The 18,534-nt window shown below is 41.7% G+C and overlaps 1 protein-coding gene across 2 annotated transcripts in view; it reads left to right on the top strand.

Annotated features, from left to right (window-relative positions):
* Positions 1-1,647: 1,647 nt before the first annotated feature.
* Positions 1,648-18,534, top strand: part of NCBP3 (nuclear cap binding subunit 3) — a 33,764-nt gene continuing 16,877 nt past the window's right edge. For both annotated transcript variants that reach the window (XM_040455580.1, XM_040455581.1), the window contains exons 1-3: positions 1,648-1,864; positions 3,965-4,030; positions 5,893-5,998. In XM_040455580.1, the coding sequence (XP_040311514.1) occupies positions 1,682-1,864; positions 3,965-4,030; positions 5,893-5,998 (355 nt within the window). In that variant the 5' untranslated portion in view covers positions 1,648-1,681. The remainder of the gene's footprint in view (positions 1,865-3,964; positions 4,031-5,892; positions 5,999-18,534) is intronic.

Genomic DNA, 18,534 nt, shown 5'->3' with positions numbered 1-18,534 from the left:
AATTATGTGAACCCAAAAAGGATAGGCACAAAGGGCTTTCCTGGTAGGAGTCTAGGAACCTTGATGTTTGCCTGATGCCCTGGCTTGCTCTGGATTACTAATTCTCCTGCCAGCTAGAGCTCCGCCAGGGGACTGGTTTTCCTCTGAACTGTGCTGAACTGCAATGCCTGGATCCTCAAGCAAGAAGACTCCTATGCTGAAGGGAGAGGGCCTACCCAGCTTTATGTGCTGGCCTCCTGAGGCCAAAGTTGAGGAAGGATTGCTTCCTCCTCTCCCCATCCCTCTCCCCTTCAGGCCTAAAAATAAGCGTAACGGTGGGGTCTGTAACTGTCACCCAAAGCTGGCCACTCCAAGCAAAAAATGTCTTTGAAATGTTCTTAAAAATGCATGCATATGCATTCCATGCATTCAATCCAGTGTTGTAACTATTGTCACCAAGCAAAACTAGCCCTCTAAAGAGCCCCATCTTGTGTTCGTGCTGCGATACAGCCCACATTTAAGAAAAACTTTGATGTGTTGTACCCCTTCCGTTGGGTCCTGCATCTACATACATCATGTAACCCTCACAATCTCCTTTGAGGGGAGGTAAGAAATATTGTCCCATTTTACTGAAGATTTTGGAAGGGTTAAGTGGCTTGGCCAAAGTCACACATGGTGCAAGGGGCAGAGCCAGTCAGTTTGGAACCCAGGTGTGTCTGATGCTGATCATATTCTCCCTTGGTTTATAATTATTTGTTCCTCCACCGTCAGAGCTGGTAGGGCCTGGGAGACCGTAGGAATCCACCTACGCCCTCTTCAGATGGGAAGATAGGGCCCAGTTAGGGGCCAGAACTAGACCAAGGTAACACAGGGAGAAAGGTGAAAAATCAGGACTCAAAGCAAAAACTGACCAGTGGTGCCCTCTGGAAGCCTAGAGGACTCTCCCTGTCTCCCGACCAGGCTGTTAGAAATGTTGCAAGAAACCATGCTCAGGAATTTACAGTGGACTGAGCCTTGGGGAGTCAAGAAATTGGGGGTCGAGCTCTGGGCTTTGGGCAGTTCATTACCCTCTTGGAGTCTCAATTTTTATGCATGTAAAATGGGCCAATTATTGGGAGACTTGAAAGAGACAAAGGTTCTCAAGATAAGTATGTTGTAAACCTACATATTGCCCAGAAGTGATAGACCAAGGCTTTCTGTGGGCTCTGGAGCCAGACTTGGTAGGCTCAGGTTCAGGTTTTATTCCTTAAATAAACCCTTGGGTAAATTTCTATGCCTCAGTTTCCTCATATGTGAAAGGGTAATAATAACACCTATTCAATAGAGTTGTATGATTTCAAGCACTTGGAACACTGACATGTAATGCTCTCTCAGTAAAATTGCCTTTTCTAGCAGGTTTACTGCTCAAGGCATAGCTATTCTCTCAGAGCGGACTACACCAATCTCCTTCAGGCCCCGCCCCCTCCAGCAGGCCCCGCCCACGTCTTCACTCGAGCCCGCCTTCTCTTCACCAGGTCCCGCTCCATCTGTCCTGGGTTTCTCCCGCCACCAGGGGGCGGCAGCGCTGAGTGGGGGGGGGCCTTCTAGCCGAAGCAGGTGACACTCTAGGGAGCAGCGGCGGCTGCTCTATAGCCAGTGGCGGCGGCGCTCTAGCCGGCGGGTGTGCGAGGCGGGCTCTCAGTGGTGCGGCCGGCGGGCGGCTATGGCGGCCGTACGGGGCCTGCGAGTGTCGGTGAAAGCAGAGGCCCCAGCGGGGCCGGCCCTGGGCCTCCCGTCTCCTGAGACGGACTCTAGTTTGGAGCGTGGCGAGCCGGAGCCCATGGAGGTGGAGGAGGGCGAGCTGGAGATTGTGCCGGTGCGGCGCTCACTGAAAGAACTGATCCCGGTACGGGCGGGGGGCGGGGGTGAGGAGGAGGTCGCCAAGCTAGTGTCCCGCGGGGGAGGCGGCCGGCGCCTGGGCTGGGGGAGTCACCGGGAGCGAGCGCTCAGGGGACGGAGGCGCCAAGCTCGAGGAGAGACGGGCAGCGGGAGAAGGGACCCCAGGGCGCCCGGAAATGGGTGTTGAGGGGGCTGGAGAAGATGGGGGAGCGGAGGGGGGTAGTTGAGGGCACCCCCTTTGCTGCTTCTCTGAGCCAGGCTGTGCAAAGGGGTGAGTGAGGAGGGGCTGGGGTTGTCTGAGGGCTTGAGATAAAGGAGGGGGGGGGGCAGGCGGGAACAGAAGGAACTGTCGAGTGACGCCGGTGTCCAGGTCTCCCTTGAGTTCAGCTCCGGTGCAGCTGATATTTGTTAAACATAGCACTCGCGGTTTCTCTTGGAGGGTTGGACTTGTCAGCAGCAGAAACTCAGTGTTTCTTTTGTGACTTCAGAGGCATCTTGTCCTCATTTCAGCTGCTCTGTATAACACCTTCACCGTGGCCCCAGCATGTGACCCTTAGTGAGACCAAAACGTAAACGAACCAACAGTGGTCCGTCTTTTAACACAAGGGGGTTGGTGAGAGGCGTTTTGCTTTTGATTTGGTGGGTCTGGTTCTTAGGGCTGGTCTCAGTCCTGCATGGCTCTTCTCATGTACTTAATTTCTCATCTAACATGAACTACTTTTTACCACATGTCAGCAAGTCTGGCTTTTAAACTGAAATTATGGAAAAAGGTGAAGATAGAAATCACTAAAGACAGCAAATGATAATGACTCTGGTAACAACGTAGTGGCATTTTACCATTTACTATATCGTATTGTTTAAATATTACTGCAGTTGTGAAGTAGGCATCATCCCTTTACTCATTCAGTGCAACATGCAATTCTTGTGTCCCTATTAAACTCTCTACTGGAGTTTATGTTTTGGTTGGAGGACACAAAGAATTTCTAGCAGTGGTAAGTGCTATGAAGAAAGTAAAACATATTAATGGGACAGAGTATACAGAAGACAGAGAGGGTGTGCAGTGTGGGAAGCCAGTGGGATAGGATGGTCAGGGAATTCCTCTGAGATAGTGATATTTAAGCTGAAGCCTAAATGACAAAAAAGGAACCAACCGTGTGCAGATTTGGAAGAAAGTGTTCCCAGCAGGGGCAACAGTAGGTGCAAAGGCTCTGAGATGGGAACAAGATTGTTTTGTTGGAGAAACGTTAAGTTCTGTAGAGCAAATGGGAGAGCATTTAAAGAGTTCAGGTAGGTTGGCAGATACCATGGAGGAGACCCAGCCCAGAGAGACCAAAGGAGTTGTACAGTGTCATGTAATCAGTGAATGTCAGAGCTGTGACTTGAGTCTTGGGCTTTGAAGTCCCATCCTCTTTTCATTGCACTGTACTGTTTTCCCAGGAGATCTAGGTGAGTCTGGACTTTCTGCATTTTGGTGAGGAGTTGTGCTCCACCTGGTGGCATGACATGATGAATTTGTCCTGTGTGGGTTGGGGAGATGAATGAGTATGCCTTAACTTATCTTGGACATTTTTCATGGAAGCCTGTAGATTTTTTTTTTTTTTTTTTTACCTAAATACCTTCAGCTGATAGACTTAGTTAAGGTTTGGGACAGGAGCTGATCTAGAAAAGATTTCTTGTTAGAGGGGTTGATTGCTTACTACCCAGAGTCGCTGAGACAGGCTTCCTCATAATAAAGGGTTGTCAGGGTGAGGAAGGATTGCTGAAAGGAATGACTATCCCAGAGGAATCTGTTGCAGAACTGGTGTTTTTAAAAAATTTTTAATTAAAAAAAAAAGTTTTTTTAATCTTTATTTATTTTTGAGAGAGAGTGTCAGCTGGGGAGGAGCAGAGAGAGAGGGAGACACAGAATCCGAAGCAGGCTCCAGGCTCTGAGCTGTCAGCACAGAGCCTGACGTGGGGCTCGAACTCCCGAACCGCGAGATCGTGACCTGAGCCGAAGTCAGACATTCAACCGACTGAGCCACCCAGGCGCCCCACGGAACTGTCTTTTATCATGAGTTTTTCCTCAATTGCTGTTAGCATTTCTCACCCTTCCCCCTCGTGTTAGGACACAAGCAGAAGATACGAAAACAAGGCTGGCAGCTTCATCACTGGAATTGATGTCACCTCCAAGGTAAGACAGACCATAATTTATTCATTTTGCTAAGCAAGTGAACTCCATGAGCTTGGTCCCCAGGACTTGTAGAATAGCAGTTATTCTTTACCTCCTTTTTTCTTTTGTTGGTGGATTAAAACATTTCCTTAACTTAAATTTTGTGTTACACAATGATGCCTTCATGCCTCCTGAAAACATCCAGGTAGCATTTGTGTTCTGGCATTTATGACAAGATAAAATCCATGTACCTAGTTGCCCATGCTTAACCATGTCTGGAAAAAGTTCTGCTCTGGGAATGCTTTTTTTGTGTTTTGTCCACTCTTTAAAAATGTGTATACTGATTCCACTTTATATGAAAGAAACATGAAAAGTACCTGGCATATAGTAGGCCGTTAGTAAGTATCTTTATTCTTTCACTGGTTGCAGGCTTAGAAAAATAGGATTTCCTGATTATGTTGGCTGTCTAAATTTTGAAGGCCAAGTCAGCGGAATTACTCAGTACCTGGGAATATTGCCTTTTATCTGGTGATTACTATTACTAGATTACCAGCTTTCCTATAACTCTTCACAGAGCCAAACCTGTTATTTTCCTTATTACAAACAGTACACATCTGTCACTTTAATTAGTGACGTCCAACTTAGACATTCTTTCTGATTTTAATGTGTGCAGTTAAGTTTAGGATAGAATTTTGAATTGTAATTCTAAATAATAGTACTCTTTAACTATATTTGCTGTATAAAAACAAAAAATAAAAATAAATATGTCATGCTCACCTTTTTATATTTTATCTGGGTCTCAATCTGTTTCAGATTGCTTAAAGGCCAAAAGAAGGAACTGATCATCTTTTAGACAGGCAAGAAAATGGAATAAAGTGTTTTCTTACTGTAATTGAAAAAGCGGTAGACTGTGCTATTCTTGCTCCTGTACAGTTTGCCATTATGTGAAACGTGTGGGGGAAAAGATGGTAGCCCCAGAATTGGTACTTCAGGTTACTAAGGGAAGACAGGTTAGTTGTTTGCAGCCCTTGAAGAAAATTAGCATCACTATTGGGGAATAACAAAGTGTTGCTGCTTCACCAATCCCCACAAGCTTTCTTGTAGTCAGACCTTCAGCCAGGGTGGCAAAGTCAATATACAATGAGTGAAGAGTTCCTGGATCTGGATTTTTTTTAGCTCTTGGAGAAAAAGTTATGAAGCTGATTATTTCGCTTTTCAGTGAAGTATCAGTGCTGCTTGTCACTTACAGATGAAAACTGGCAATTCCATGGACACAAGCTTAGAATAGAGGAGAGAGTTTCTTTGCTTTGGTGTTATTTTTAAACAGGGAAAATGCTTTAGGGAGTGCACTGCTCAGGCAGACATAATGTGATAGGTGTGATTACCATGCTCACAGATGATGTGAAATGGGGGTGGTGGTTGTGGGGCCTCTAGAAATAGAACCAACATCAGATCTATTCCCCCCACTAGCCAAAGTATCTCCAACAAACCTTTTGACTTTTTTATACCTCAGTTTCTGCACCTGGAAGATTGGAGGGAGATTGTCCAGTTGTAATTTGTTTGCGTGATTCCAAATAACAAATAAAATGTCAGAGAACTAAAACATTCATTACTCATTGAGTCAAATACTCACTGAATTCCTACTATGCCCCAGACATAGCGATAGGCACTGAATCATGGAGGTGATTGCAAATTATAGCAGTGGTAGCGTACACTCTCCCAGTCATTGTCAATAGCCAGTTCTCTGCAAAAATTATTAAAGGCATGATGTTGCTTATTTCTTCTGATTTACTTCAGGGTTGTCACTGAATCGTTATGTTGCATTTGTGATTTAACTTTCCTTCTCCACGTGTCACTTCTTTGGCCTTTTCTGTACCTTGTAGGAAGCAATTGAAAAGAAAGAACAGCGAGCCAAGCGCTTCCATTTTCGATCAGAAGTAAATCTTGCCCAAAGAAATGTAGCCTTGGACCGAGACATGATGAAGAAAGGTACGCGGTGTTTGGGGGGCATTTTTCTGCATTTCCCCAGAGAATGACCTTTCCCTGTCATGGCCTTGTGCTTCTGGCCTTGCCTTGCATGCCCAGTCCTCATCCAAACACTCCCAAAGGAAGGGACTTGTGAAAGCTCCGTGTCTGAAGTGACCTGTTTAAAGTTGAGTTGCTGTTAGCTATGTCTCAGATGTTATAGCTGGAAAAAAAAGATGATCTTGTTTGAGAAAGCCCAGTGAAGGTCACCCAGTTAATGGCAGAGCTGAGATTAGAACCTACACTTCTACAGACTCTTACTGATTTTCTGCTTTTATCCTGGAAGTGTTAACTTCTCCTTGCCTGTAAATGTAGTGGAAGTGTATCACAGTGCCACTTTTTTTTAGGGGAGTCAGAGGGATACTGGGATTGGTAGGGAAAGCCATTTATACATCTGTTGATACAGGCTTGTAATTCTATTTTTATGTTTTGTTAGGGTAAATATTTTGCTTCCTAAAACTCACCATGAATTATATATAGTAATCTGCCCCAGTCTTCCAAAGCAATTTATGAATAACAGGAAAAAGTACTACTTTTTTAGTTCGCAACCTGTATTATTCCACTCAGTGCAGAAAGTTTCCCTCTCTTGTATTTGCAAATTTGGGTATTTGTGAAGGGCTTAATAGACATCCCTCTGGATGCATTTTAAAGTTCACCACTTCGCAGAGAGTTTCTCTAGGCTTACTTGGTTAATAAAAGCATGTTGAATGAATGAAAGAATAGCTACTATTTTTTGGGAGCTTGCTCTCTTACCAGGCACTATGTTAATTAGCATATTACATACTCCTTTCTTATTTGTTTCTCACAACAACCCTCTAAGGAATATATTTTTATCCCTATTTTACAAAGAAGGTAACAGGCTCAAAGAAATTTAATAAATTCCCAGGCTTACGCAGCTAGTAATAAGTGGAGTCAGGGTATGAACCCAGGTTTCTCTGACTCTAAAGCCTTGCTCTTAATTACTCTGCTCTGTTGCCTTATAATATATATGATGCCATAAACTCAAACCTCCTGAGTCCATCCCAACGGACACCGTAGCTTGGATGCAGAGCTCAACTTTGGATACTGCTTTGCTCTTTTTCTGCATCATGAGTTCAAGTTGGAAATATGACCTTGCTTCCCTTGCTGACTGGGTTTCCAGGCATCCGCTTGAGTGGATTTCTGTTTTAGGAAAACTCCTTTGAAGGCCAAGGACAGCTGTGCAGCCTGGAATTCATGTGCATGTACAGTCTGGGCTGAAGTAGAGCTCTGCGGCTGCTCTCACAATTCCACCTTTAAGCACCATAGTTTCACCACCTGTTTACTTATAGTCCTGTGAACATTTCTTGTGATATCTTGTCTCTTATTCATGCTTTTCACTCTGCTGATTAACCCTTTCTTATGCCATGCTTTGTCCAGCTCAGATGTCACTTCCTTCCTAAGGCAGCCCTAATCATCCACTCAAGTTTCTCTCCCAACTCTGTTGGAGCTCTTTAGGGTCTTAAGCCCTCCTAGAATTCAGTATTCATTTCCTTGTGAATGTGGGCAAGTTACTGAATCTTTTTATGTCTGTCTCCTTGCCTATAAAGTAGGAAAATGACACCTGAAAAGGATCACTTTCAGGGTTAAGTTTTTTTTTTTTTTTTAATTTTTTTAACGTTTATTTATTTTTGAGACAGAGAGAGACAGAGCATGAACGGGGGAGGGGCAGAGAGAGAGGGAGACACAGAATCGGAAGCAGGCTCCAGGCTCTGAGCCATCAGCCCAGAGCCCGATGCGGGGCTCGAACCCGCGGACCGCGAGATCGTGACCTGAGCCGAAGTCGGACGTTTAACCGACTGAGCCACCCAGGCGCCCCAGGGTTAAGTTTTAAATAAATAAATAAATAAAAAGTTGTAGGTAGTTTTTTTTTTTTTTTTTTTTTTAATTTTTTAATGTTTATTTTTGAGAGAGAGAGAGAGAGAGAGAGAGAGAACATAAGTGGGAGAGGAGCAGAGAGAGAGGGAGACACAGAATCTGAAGCAGGCTCCAGGCTCTGAGCTGTCAGCACGGAGCCTGATGTGGGGCTCGAACCATGAACGTGAGATCATGACCTGAGCTGAAGTTGGACACTTAACTGACTAAGCCACCCAGGTGCCCCGTGGGTGGTTTTTGTTTTTTGTTTTTTGTTTGTCTTGTTTGTTTGTTTGTTTGTTTTTGGAAAAGCAGTCCTGATCTCATGGTTCTAAAGATATTTCTAAAAAGCAGTCGATCTGCTTGGGATGTCAGCCGGAGCAAGTTGTTCGTTACAACTTGTTTTTCCTCTAGGAGGTGGCATGCCCTAGGATAGTGTTGCTGAACTCTGGAGAACCCTGCTGCCTATCCCAGATCAATTGAAGTCAGAATGGGAGGGGGGGTTATAAAGGTCCCAGAGATCATTCTTTCTTTTGTGTCTCTCCAGGTAATTCTAAATATGTACAGTCAGGATTGAGAGCTGTTATAGTTATGGTTAAGATCATGGGTTCTGAAGCCTGACCTGTTACTTTCTGAAGCGTGACCTTGGGCAAGTTATTTAGCCTCTAACCCTCCGTTTCGTCTTCTGGAAAGGCATATAACAGTACTTCTTATAGGGTTATTGAGAAGCTTTATTAAAATGTTACAGTTCTTGGAGTGGTATGACTGACGTATAGTTAAGTGCCCAATAAATGTGTTGTTATCATTATCTGGTGTTCTCCATATTCCAGGTAGTCATCTAAGTGGCCTAGCCTCTTGGGAGAATGGGGACATCGTAATAAGCATCTTAACTCCTAGAGCTACACCAGGTGTCAAGTTATTTTTTCTTAATACCAACAGTAATAAAAATAAACAGTCACTTGATAAATGCTTATTATGTGCTGGTCATTCTGTTAGGTAGTCAGTTTATTACCCTTTGAACAATGCTGTGAGGGAAGAATATTCATCGTTTGTTTTACTGATGAGGAAACTAAGGGGCTGAGAGGTTGAGAAGCTTGCCCAGGGTCCCACAGCTAGGTAAGCAGCAAGGCTGGGATTTGAAGGCCAGTCTGACTGAGGCCTGTGTTCCTAATCCCTCTGCCAGCATTCAAGAACATAGTTTGGGATATGCTGTACTAGACCATTCTGCAGTAAGAGTTCTTGCTATTCTTGAGTGATTCAGTGTAAGCAGCTTCAGACTCCTTATTCCCAAGTTCAAAGCTCTCGTGGTTGGAAGGAGGACCTTAGAGGTTATCTAGACCAACCTCCTGCCCAGTGCTGCAGGCCTTTTGGCAAAGTTTCCAATGGTCATTTGGCTCTGCCTGAACATTTCCTAGTGATGGCACAAGAACTATTTATGAAGTGGTTGGTCTTGTGTTTGAATATTTCCTCATGTTGAGCAGAAAGTGCTTTCTAGTAATTTCTGTTGGTTACTGTGTACCTCTTAGAACAACATTAAGTCCTTTCCTTATTCACACAGTGAACCTTCTGGTGAAGGGATGGGCAGCCTACGCCCACTTTCTTTATGTGACATGACTTTCTGGTCTTCTTCCTCTAGATTCTTTCCAGTCTCAAAATGCCCTACATAAGGTGAGGTGTAGATTCCAGATGGAGAGTATGGCAGGACTGTTACTCTAGTCTCTGTTCTAGCTATTTCATAGTATTGTATTACTCTTCTAGTCAACCTAACCATCCAGGGCTTTTTCCCAGGACTGCACTCGTCAAAACAATCTTTCTCATCTTGTACTTGAGGCACTTTAAAGAAGTTACCTTTTTATTTGTCCCTATCAGTTTACATCCTGTTGGTTTCAAGACTATTTCAGCCTGTTGAGTTGATTTTATCTTAACTCTGCCTTTAAACATTTTAGCTATACTCCTCACTTCGGTATGCATGGCTTCTGCATCCTTATCTTGTTGGTAAATCTTAAACAAAATCCATGAATTATTAGTCTTACTCTGTTTTCAGGTCCACATTTAATTTTGTTGTCATGAGAAACTAGATTATATGCTTTAATAAACTTGAGGTAGAACACCGTCTGTGGTATTCTTTGAATTTCTTGGTCTGGTGACCCTATTAAAAAAGAAAGAGATTAGTGTAAGCTCTTGTCATTTCTTATGGGAAAGACTTAGTTTCTTAAAGGATCATAGATTCTGAGAAGTTTTTTGTTTTTTGTTTTTAATTTCAGAGAATGACATTGATCATCTTTTCCTCTTTCTTTCTTTTTTTTTTAGTTTATATTTTGAGAGAGAGAGAGAGAGAGCGAGCATGTGCATGCAAGCTGGGAAGAGGCAGAGAGAGCAGGAGAGAGAGAATCCCAAGCAGGCTCTGTGCTGTCAGTGCAGAGCCTGATGCAGGGCTCAATCTCACGAATTGAACTGTGAGATCATGACCTGAGCTGAAATCGAGAGTTGGACACTTAACGACTGAACCACCCAGGCACCCCAACATTGATCTTTTTAATCTGTGGTTTGGAAATTCTCTTTTCCTCTTATAAAATCAGTACAGGATTAGTCCCTCTCAAGACTTTAAGGAACTTTACTCCCCTGCAATTTTCTAGAGCTTACCTGATTTAGAGATTATTGTTTAAGTGTGAACTCATAGCTGAGTATGAGTCCAGTGCAACCAGGTGTAATTTTGGACTAGAAGATTTAAGTCTATTAAAACTGATTCTCGCTGTTGTCATCCATCTTAGGTTTTAGGTTTTAGGTTTTTGTTTTTTAAATTTTTTTTAATGTGTATTTATTTTTGAGAGACCGAGAGAGACAGAGTGTGAGTGGGGGAGGGGCAGAGAGCCAGGGAGACACAGAATCTGAATCAGGCTCCAAGCTCTGAGCCGTCAACTGACTGAGCCACCCAGGTGCCCTCTTGGGTTTTAGTTCTTATGTAAAAATAGCTGCTCTACTGTCAGTTACTAGAATAGCACAAAAGAGCAACAGTTCTGTCCTTTTTCTTGCTTCTCTTCCCAAAGCAGTGTTGCTCCAAACACTTAAAAACAAAGCCATTAGCATTTTTGATAAGCCTGTTTACTCTGGACTTCAACCTTTCCTTCATTAGATTTTATACAATTTATATTCACCAAAGAAAATTAGGAAAGTAGAGTAAGAAAAGAGGTTGCCCACAGTCTACCACCTAAACTCAGTCATTTTTGACATTTTGTGTATTTTCTTCTAATCCTTTCTGGGTAGGGGCTTTATTTTTGTTATTCCCTTTGTAGTCATATTGATTTTTTCCTTTTTGCTTGATAGCTGATCATCAACATTTTCCATGCCTGATATTAGTCTTCTAGATTTTTATATTTTTGATGTTCATTCTCTTACAGTAATCATTAGTAATTTATTCTTTATCTGTTTTCCGTGTTTGTTGTTTGGCAACTTGTGCTCACCTAAGCTCCACTGCCTTCTCTTTTTTGGAGATTGCCTCTCTCATACTCCAAGTTACTGTATTTAGTGTCTCCCAGAGTTTTTAATCATTTTTATCTGAGGTCTTAGAATTGGCTACTTTTTCTCTGGATTTTCCTTGAGTTTTGTGTCCTACTGTCTGTCATTCATTGTCTTATTTTCTGTTAGAAAATCCAAGGTGATGCCCCTCGCCACCTTGCTTATAGTTAGCACTCACGTGTCCAGTCCTCATTCCCCAGTGCATCTGTTCACTGCCACTTCAGCAGTTAGCCCTTTCTCATAGGTTGGGCATAAATCTAGGCGCCTTTTTGTTGTTTTATTTTAAGCAGTGACCTTGTCAGCAAGGTGAGGGAGTATTGAGCATTCTCCTTTGGCAGTCTTTCATCAACTCTTGAGCTTAAGGTTTCCATTTCCAGTGGGTCTTCCCACTGTCAGTCAGTTTGGTTCTCTTTTGAGAATGAACCTTTCTTATCCTCCAGATGACTAAGAGTAGTTTTTCTCTGCAATGATACGACTTTGCATCTTTTTTTTTTTTTTTTTTTGCATCTTTACCTGCTTCTTTTGAACAAGATTGTCCACTGTCCATTTCTAGATTTGTATATCATTCTCTCTATTTTAAAATATCTGGGGGTGCCTGGGTGGTTCATTCGGTTAAGTGTCCAACTTTGGCTGAGGTCATGATCTCACAGTTGGTGGGTTTGAGCCCCATGTAGCATCTGTGCGGACAGCTCAGAGCCTGGAGCGTGCTTCAGATACTGGAGCCTGCCTCAAATACTGTGTCTCCCTCTCTCTCTGCCCCTCCCCCACTCATGCTCTGTCTCTCTTTGTCTCTCAAAAATAATAAATAAAAAATGTTGAAAAATTTTTTTAAAATACAAACATCTGAGGCTAGAAGCTTTGTTCTTTACGCTCTTTTCCTATCATTTTTAAGCTATTTTCTCCTCACACGTAGGGTTTTTGTTTTTAATGTTAGGTTTTGATAGAACAGTGCTGTGATACTCTTGATGTTTATTTTTGTCATTCTTTTGGTCTTTATTTTTTCTGATTGTCTCATTTGTGATTAAATCCTTATTACCAGATCAACAAGTCTCCTACAAGGTATTTTCTCCCTGATCTTTATTCTTTTCCCTCTGTCATCACCAGGAGCTCTCCTGGTTGTTCATTACCTTCTTCATAACCATGTCTGTGTTTCTCAGGATTGTTTCTTCAAAGTAATGATTTAGCTTAAAGAACTGAGAAGGCTCCTGTCCAATGTGTACATCCATCTCATTTGCATTTGGCCGCTGTTCACTAATTTTTTTAATTAAAAAAATGTTTTATTTAAATCAAAGTTAGTTAACATATAGTGTAATAATGGTTTCAGAAGTAGAATTTAGTGATTCATCACTTACATATAAAACCAGTGCTCATCCCAACAAGTGCCCTCCTTAATACCCATCATCCATTTAGCCCATCCCCCTACATAACACCCCTCCAGCAACTGTATTTGTTCTCTGTATTGAGTCTCTTATGATTTGTCTCCCTCTCTGTCTTTATCATATTTTTTTTCCCTTTCCCTATGTTCATCTGTTTTGTGTCTTAAATTCCACATAGGAGTGAAATCATATGGTATTTATCTTTCTCTCACTGACTTATTTCTCTTATCCTAATATATTCTAGTTCCATCCATATTGTAAATGGCAAGATTTCATTCTTTTTGGTCACTGAATAGTATTCCATTGTGTATATATACCACATCTTGTTACTCCATTCATCAGTCAGTGGACATTTGGGCTTTTTCCATAATTTGGCTATTGTTGCTAGAGCCACTATAAACACTGGGGTGCATGTGCCCCTTAAAATCAGCATTTTTGTATCCTTTGGGTAAATATCTAGTAGTGCAATTCTGGGTCATAGGGCATTTTTAACTTTTTGAGGAACCTCTATACCGTTTTCCAGAGTGGCTGTACCAGTTTGCATTCCCACCAGCAGTGCAAAAGTGTTCCCCTATCTCTGCATCCTCGTCAACATCTGTTGTTTTCCAAGTTGTTCATTTTAGCCATTCTGACAGGTGTGAAGTGGTATCTCGTTGTGGTTTTGATTTGTATTTCCCTGATGGTGAGTGATGTTGAGCATCTTTTCATGTCTGTTAGTCATGTGGATGTCTTCTTTGTAAAAGTGTTTTTTCATGTCTGTTGCCCATTTCTTCACTGGATTATTTGTGTTTTGGATGTTGAGTTTGATAAGTTCTTTACAGATTTTGGATATAACTCTTTATTTGATATATCATTTGCAAATATCTTCTCCCATCCTGTCAGTTGCCTTTTAGTTTGGGGTTTGTTTCCTTTGCTGTGCAGAAGCTTTTTATCTTGATGAGGTCCCAGTAGTTCATTTTTGTTTTTATTTTCCTTGTCTCTGGAGACTTGTTTAGTAAGAAGTTGCTCTGGCCAAGGTCAAAGAGGTTGCTGCCTGTTTTCTTCTGTAGGATTTTGATGGTTTTCTGTCTTATGTTTAGGTCTCATCCATTTTGAATTTATTTTTGTGTATGGTGTAAGAAAGTGGACTTGTTCCATTCTTCTGCATGTTGCTGTCCAGTTTTGCCAACACCATTTGTTAAAGAGACTGTCGTTTTTCCATTGGATATTCTTTCCTGCTTTGTCAAAGATTAGTTGGCCATATATTTGTGGGTCCATTTCTGGGTCCTGTATTCTGTCCCATTGATCTGTGGGTCTGTTTTTGTGCCAGTACTGTTTTGATGATTACAGCTTTGTAATGCAGCTTGAAGTCTGGAATTGTAATGCCTCCAGCTTTGGTTTTCTTTTTCAGGATTGCTTTGGCTGTTCAGGGTCTTTTCTGGATTCATATGCATTTTAGAGTTGTTTAGCTCTGTGAAGAATGCTGGTGTTATTTTGATAGGGATTGACATTGAATGTATAGATTGCTTTGAGTCGTATCAACACTGAACAGTATTTGTTCTGGGGTGCCTGGGTGGCTTAGGTAAGCGTCTGACTTCAGCTCAGGTCATGATCTCGTGTTTTGTGAGTTAGAGCCCTGCATCGGACTCTGTGCTGACAGTGTGGAACCTGCTCCGGATATCTGTCTCTCTCTCTCTCTCTCTGCCCCTCCCCTGCTCATGCATTTTTTCTCTCTCAAAATAAGTAAACTTAAAAAAAAAGTCAATATTTGTTTTTCCGATCCATGAGCATGGAACGTTTTTCCATTTCTTTGTATCTTCTTCAATTTCTTTCATAAACTTTCTGTAGTTTTCAGCATACAGATCTTTGGCCTCTGGTAAAATTTATTCCTAGGTATTTTATGGTTTTTGATGCAGTTATAAATGGGATCGATTCCTTGATTTCTTCTGCTACTTCATTATTGGTGTATAGAAATGAAATGATTTGTGTACATTGATTTTATATCCTGCAACTCTGGCGAATTCATATATCAGTTTTAGCAGTTTTTGGTGTAGTCTTTTAGGTATTCCTCATAGACTATCACATGGTCTGTGAAGACTGAAAGTTTGACTTCTTCCTGGGCGATTTGGATACCTTTTATTTCTTTTTGTTGTCTGATTGCGGAGGCTAGGACTTCAACACAGCATTGAACAACAGTGGTGAGAGTGTAGACATCCCTGTCATGTTCCTGACCTTAGGGAGAAAGCTCTCAGTTTTTCCCCATTGAGGATATTAGCTGTGGATCTTTCGTATATGACGTTTATGATTCCTACATTATTGAGGGTTTTTATCAAGAAAGGATGCTGTATTTTGTCAAATGCTTTTTCTGTCATCTACTGAGAGGATCATGTGGTTCTTACCCTTTCTTTTATTAATGTGATATATCACATTGATTGATTTGCGGATGTTGAACCAGCCCTGCAGCCCAGGAATAAATTCCACTTGATCATGGTGAATAATTCTTTTAATGTATTGTTGGATTTGGTTTGCTAGTATCTTGTTGAGAATTTTTGCATCCATGTTCATCAGGGAGATTGGTCTGTAATTCTCCTTTTTGTGGGGTCTTTGGTTTTGGAATCAAGGTGATCCTGGCGCCTCTGTTTACTATTGAACTGCTGGTCACTAAGAAGGACTTGCCAGAGTTTGTAAGTCTTGATATCTCTGTCTTCCTGAATCTGGCTGGCAGGAAAGCACTCACCTGATTTAGTTTGGCCATATCTACATGATTTCTAGTTAAACCTGGCTTGTACTCTTCAAATGGACAGAACAATAGGAGCGCCTGGGTGGCTCAGTCGGTTAAGTGTCTGACTTCCGCTCAGGTCGTGATCTCATGGTTCGTGAGTTTGAGCCCCACGTCGGACACTATGCTGACAGCTCAGAGCCTGGAGCCTGCTTCGGATTCTGTCTGTCCTCTCTCTACCCCTTCCATGCTTATGTTCTGTCTGTCTCTCTTTCTCAAAAATCAATAAGCATTTAAAAAACAAACAAGACCAAAATGACAGAACAACAAGTATTTAAACATTTTATTTTTTAATCTGAAAGTATTCACCTACTTTGAAGTATTTAAGTTCATTTGTTTTAAACAGACATATGGGGGGGGGTCTTGGTGGCTCAGTCAATTAAGTATCCTACTTTTGATTTCTGCTCAGGTCATGATCTCATGGTTCATGAGATCCAGCCCTGTGCTGGCAGCATGGAGCCTGCTTGGGATTCTCTCCCCCGCTCGCTGCCACTCTCCCTCGCATCCTCTCTTTCTCAAAATAAATAAATAAGTAAATTGACATGAAAACGTACTTGGGAGTAATGGACATTGAATTCTTGACGAATTACTTCAAAGATGGGAGGGAGAGAAGGGTGAGGAGTTACACAGGCCCCAATTTTATATGTAATGTTTTATGTGCCTCATCTTTTTAGGAAGTTAAGCATAAGGTTAGGTGATGGATGTACAGGTATTTAAAAAATTTTTTATTGATATGTTTGTATATCTCACAACTATGAAGTTTAAGTGTTTAAAGTATTTAGTAAAAAATTAACATGATCCTGGTAAAGCTGAGATTCCTTTTTGTGGGGGGGAGGGGGTTCTGGCTTTTATTTATTTTATTTTATCTCATCATGATACGTGTACTCTTTTTTTTTTTTTTATAATGTTTATTTATTTTGAGAGAGAGAGAGCGTGTGAGCAGGGGAGGGGCAGAGAGAGGGAAAGAGAGAAAGAATCCCAAGCAGGCTCTGCCCTGCCTGTGCAGAGCTGGATGCAGAGCTCAGACTCATGAACTGTGAGATCATGACCTGAGCTAAAATCAAGAGTTGAATGTTTAACCAACTGAGCCACCCAGGCACCCCTCTTTTTTTTTTTTTTTTTAAATGTTTATTTATTTGAGAGAGAGAGACAGCATGCACACACTAGCGGGGGAAGGGCAGAGAGAAGGAGAGAGAGAATCCCCAACGAGCATGGAGCCCAACGTGGGGCTCGATCTCACGACCATGAAATCATGACCTGAGTGGAAATCAAGAGCCTGAGCCACCCAGGTGCCTGGTACTATACTGTTTTAATTACTACTGCTTTGTAATGTAAATGAATCTGGAATTGTGATACTTCTTGTTTTTTAACTTTTCAGGATTGTTCTGGGTATTTGAGGTCTTTTGTGGTTCCATACAAATTTTAGGATTGTTTGTTCTAGTTCTGTGAAAAATTATGTTGTTATTTTGATAGGAATTGCTTTAAATTTGTAGATTGCTTTGGCTAATAGACATTTTAACAGTATTTGTTCTTCCATCTCATAAGCATGGAATGTCTTTCCATTTCTTTGTGCCATCTTGAATTTCTTTCCTTAGTGTTTTACAGTTTTCAGAATACAGGTCTTTAGGTTCCTTCTTGACTATAGCCGTCAGCCTTTCTTCTTCCCCAGCAGTAACAGCTGTTATCAGTGTGAATTATACCAGCCTTTTTCTAGGTCTTTGTGTTCACAAATACATACCCTTAGAAAGTGTATGATGGTGTTTATATTTTAATTTTTTCATGTCGTCACATTTAAGGCACACCTCATTTCATCGCACTTCACTTTATTGCACTTTGCAGATGCAAAGTGCATCTGCACTTTTAACAAATTAAAGGTTTGTAGCAACCCTGGTTCGAGCAGGTCTGTTGGTGCCATTTTTCCAATAGCGTTTTCTCACTTTGTATCTCTGTGTCACATTTTGATAATTCTTGCAATATTTCAAACTTTTTCATTATTATTGTATTTGTTTTGGTGATCCCTGATCAGTGATCTCGATGTTACTGTTGTAATTGTTTGGGGATGCCACGAACCACTCCCTTATAAGATGGAGAACTTTGATAAATGTTGTGTGTATTCTGACTGCTCCACCAACTGGCTGGTCTCTTGTTTCTCTCCCTGTCCTTGAGTCCCCATTCCCTGAGACACAACAGTATTGAAATTAGGCCAATTAATGACCCTTACAATGGCCTCTAAGTGTCTAAGTGAAAGGAGGATCCACTTCCCTCACTTTCAATCAAAAGCTAGATGTGATTAAGCTTAGTGAGGAAGGCATGTCCAAAGCCAAGACAGGCCAAAACTAGAGCTCTTGTGCCAAACAGCCAAGTTGTGAATGCCAAGGAAAAGTTCTCAAAGAAATTAAAAGTACTACTCCAGGGAACACACAAATGATAAGTGAAACAGCCTTATTGCTGATATGGAGAGAGTTTTGTGGTCTGCATAGAAGATCAAACCAGCCTATTCCCTTAAGCCAAGACCTAATCCAGAGCAAGGAAGGCCCTGACTCTCTTCTATTCTGTGAAGCTGAGAGAGGTGAGGAAACTGCAGAAGAAAAGTTCGAAGGCAGCAGCGGTTGGGTCATGAGGTTTAAGGAAAGAAGCCATCCAATTCTGTAATGTAAAAGCACAAAGTGAAGCAGCAAGCACGTAGAAGCTGCAGCAGATAATCCAGAAGATCTAGCTAAGATAATTAATGAAGGTGACTACACCAAACAATAGATGGGCAATGAAAGCTGGTGTATTGTTTTAATGTGCATTTTCCTGATTATTAGTGAGATCAACCTTTTTATATGTTTATTGACCACTTATATTTCCTTTTGTGTGAAATGTCTGTTCATGTCCATGTTTATCTTGGGCTGTCATTTTATTATTGATTTGTAAGATTTCTTTTCTCTAGTTTGATACTTTGCTTTATATTCAGAGGCAACATCTCTTTGGAATTG

The sequence above is a fragment of the Herpailurus yagouaroundi genome, unplaced genomic scaffold, assembly GCF_014898765.1.
Source record: "Herpailurus yagouaroundi ecotype Mexico unplaced genomic scaffold, PumYag 215, whole genome shotgun sequence".
NCBI lineage: Eukaryota > Metazoa > Chordata > Mammalia > Carnivora > Felidae > Herpailurus > Herpailurus yagouaroundi.
This window is presented reverse-complemented; position numbering and strand designations above follow the sequence as displayed.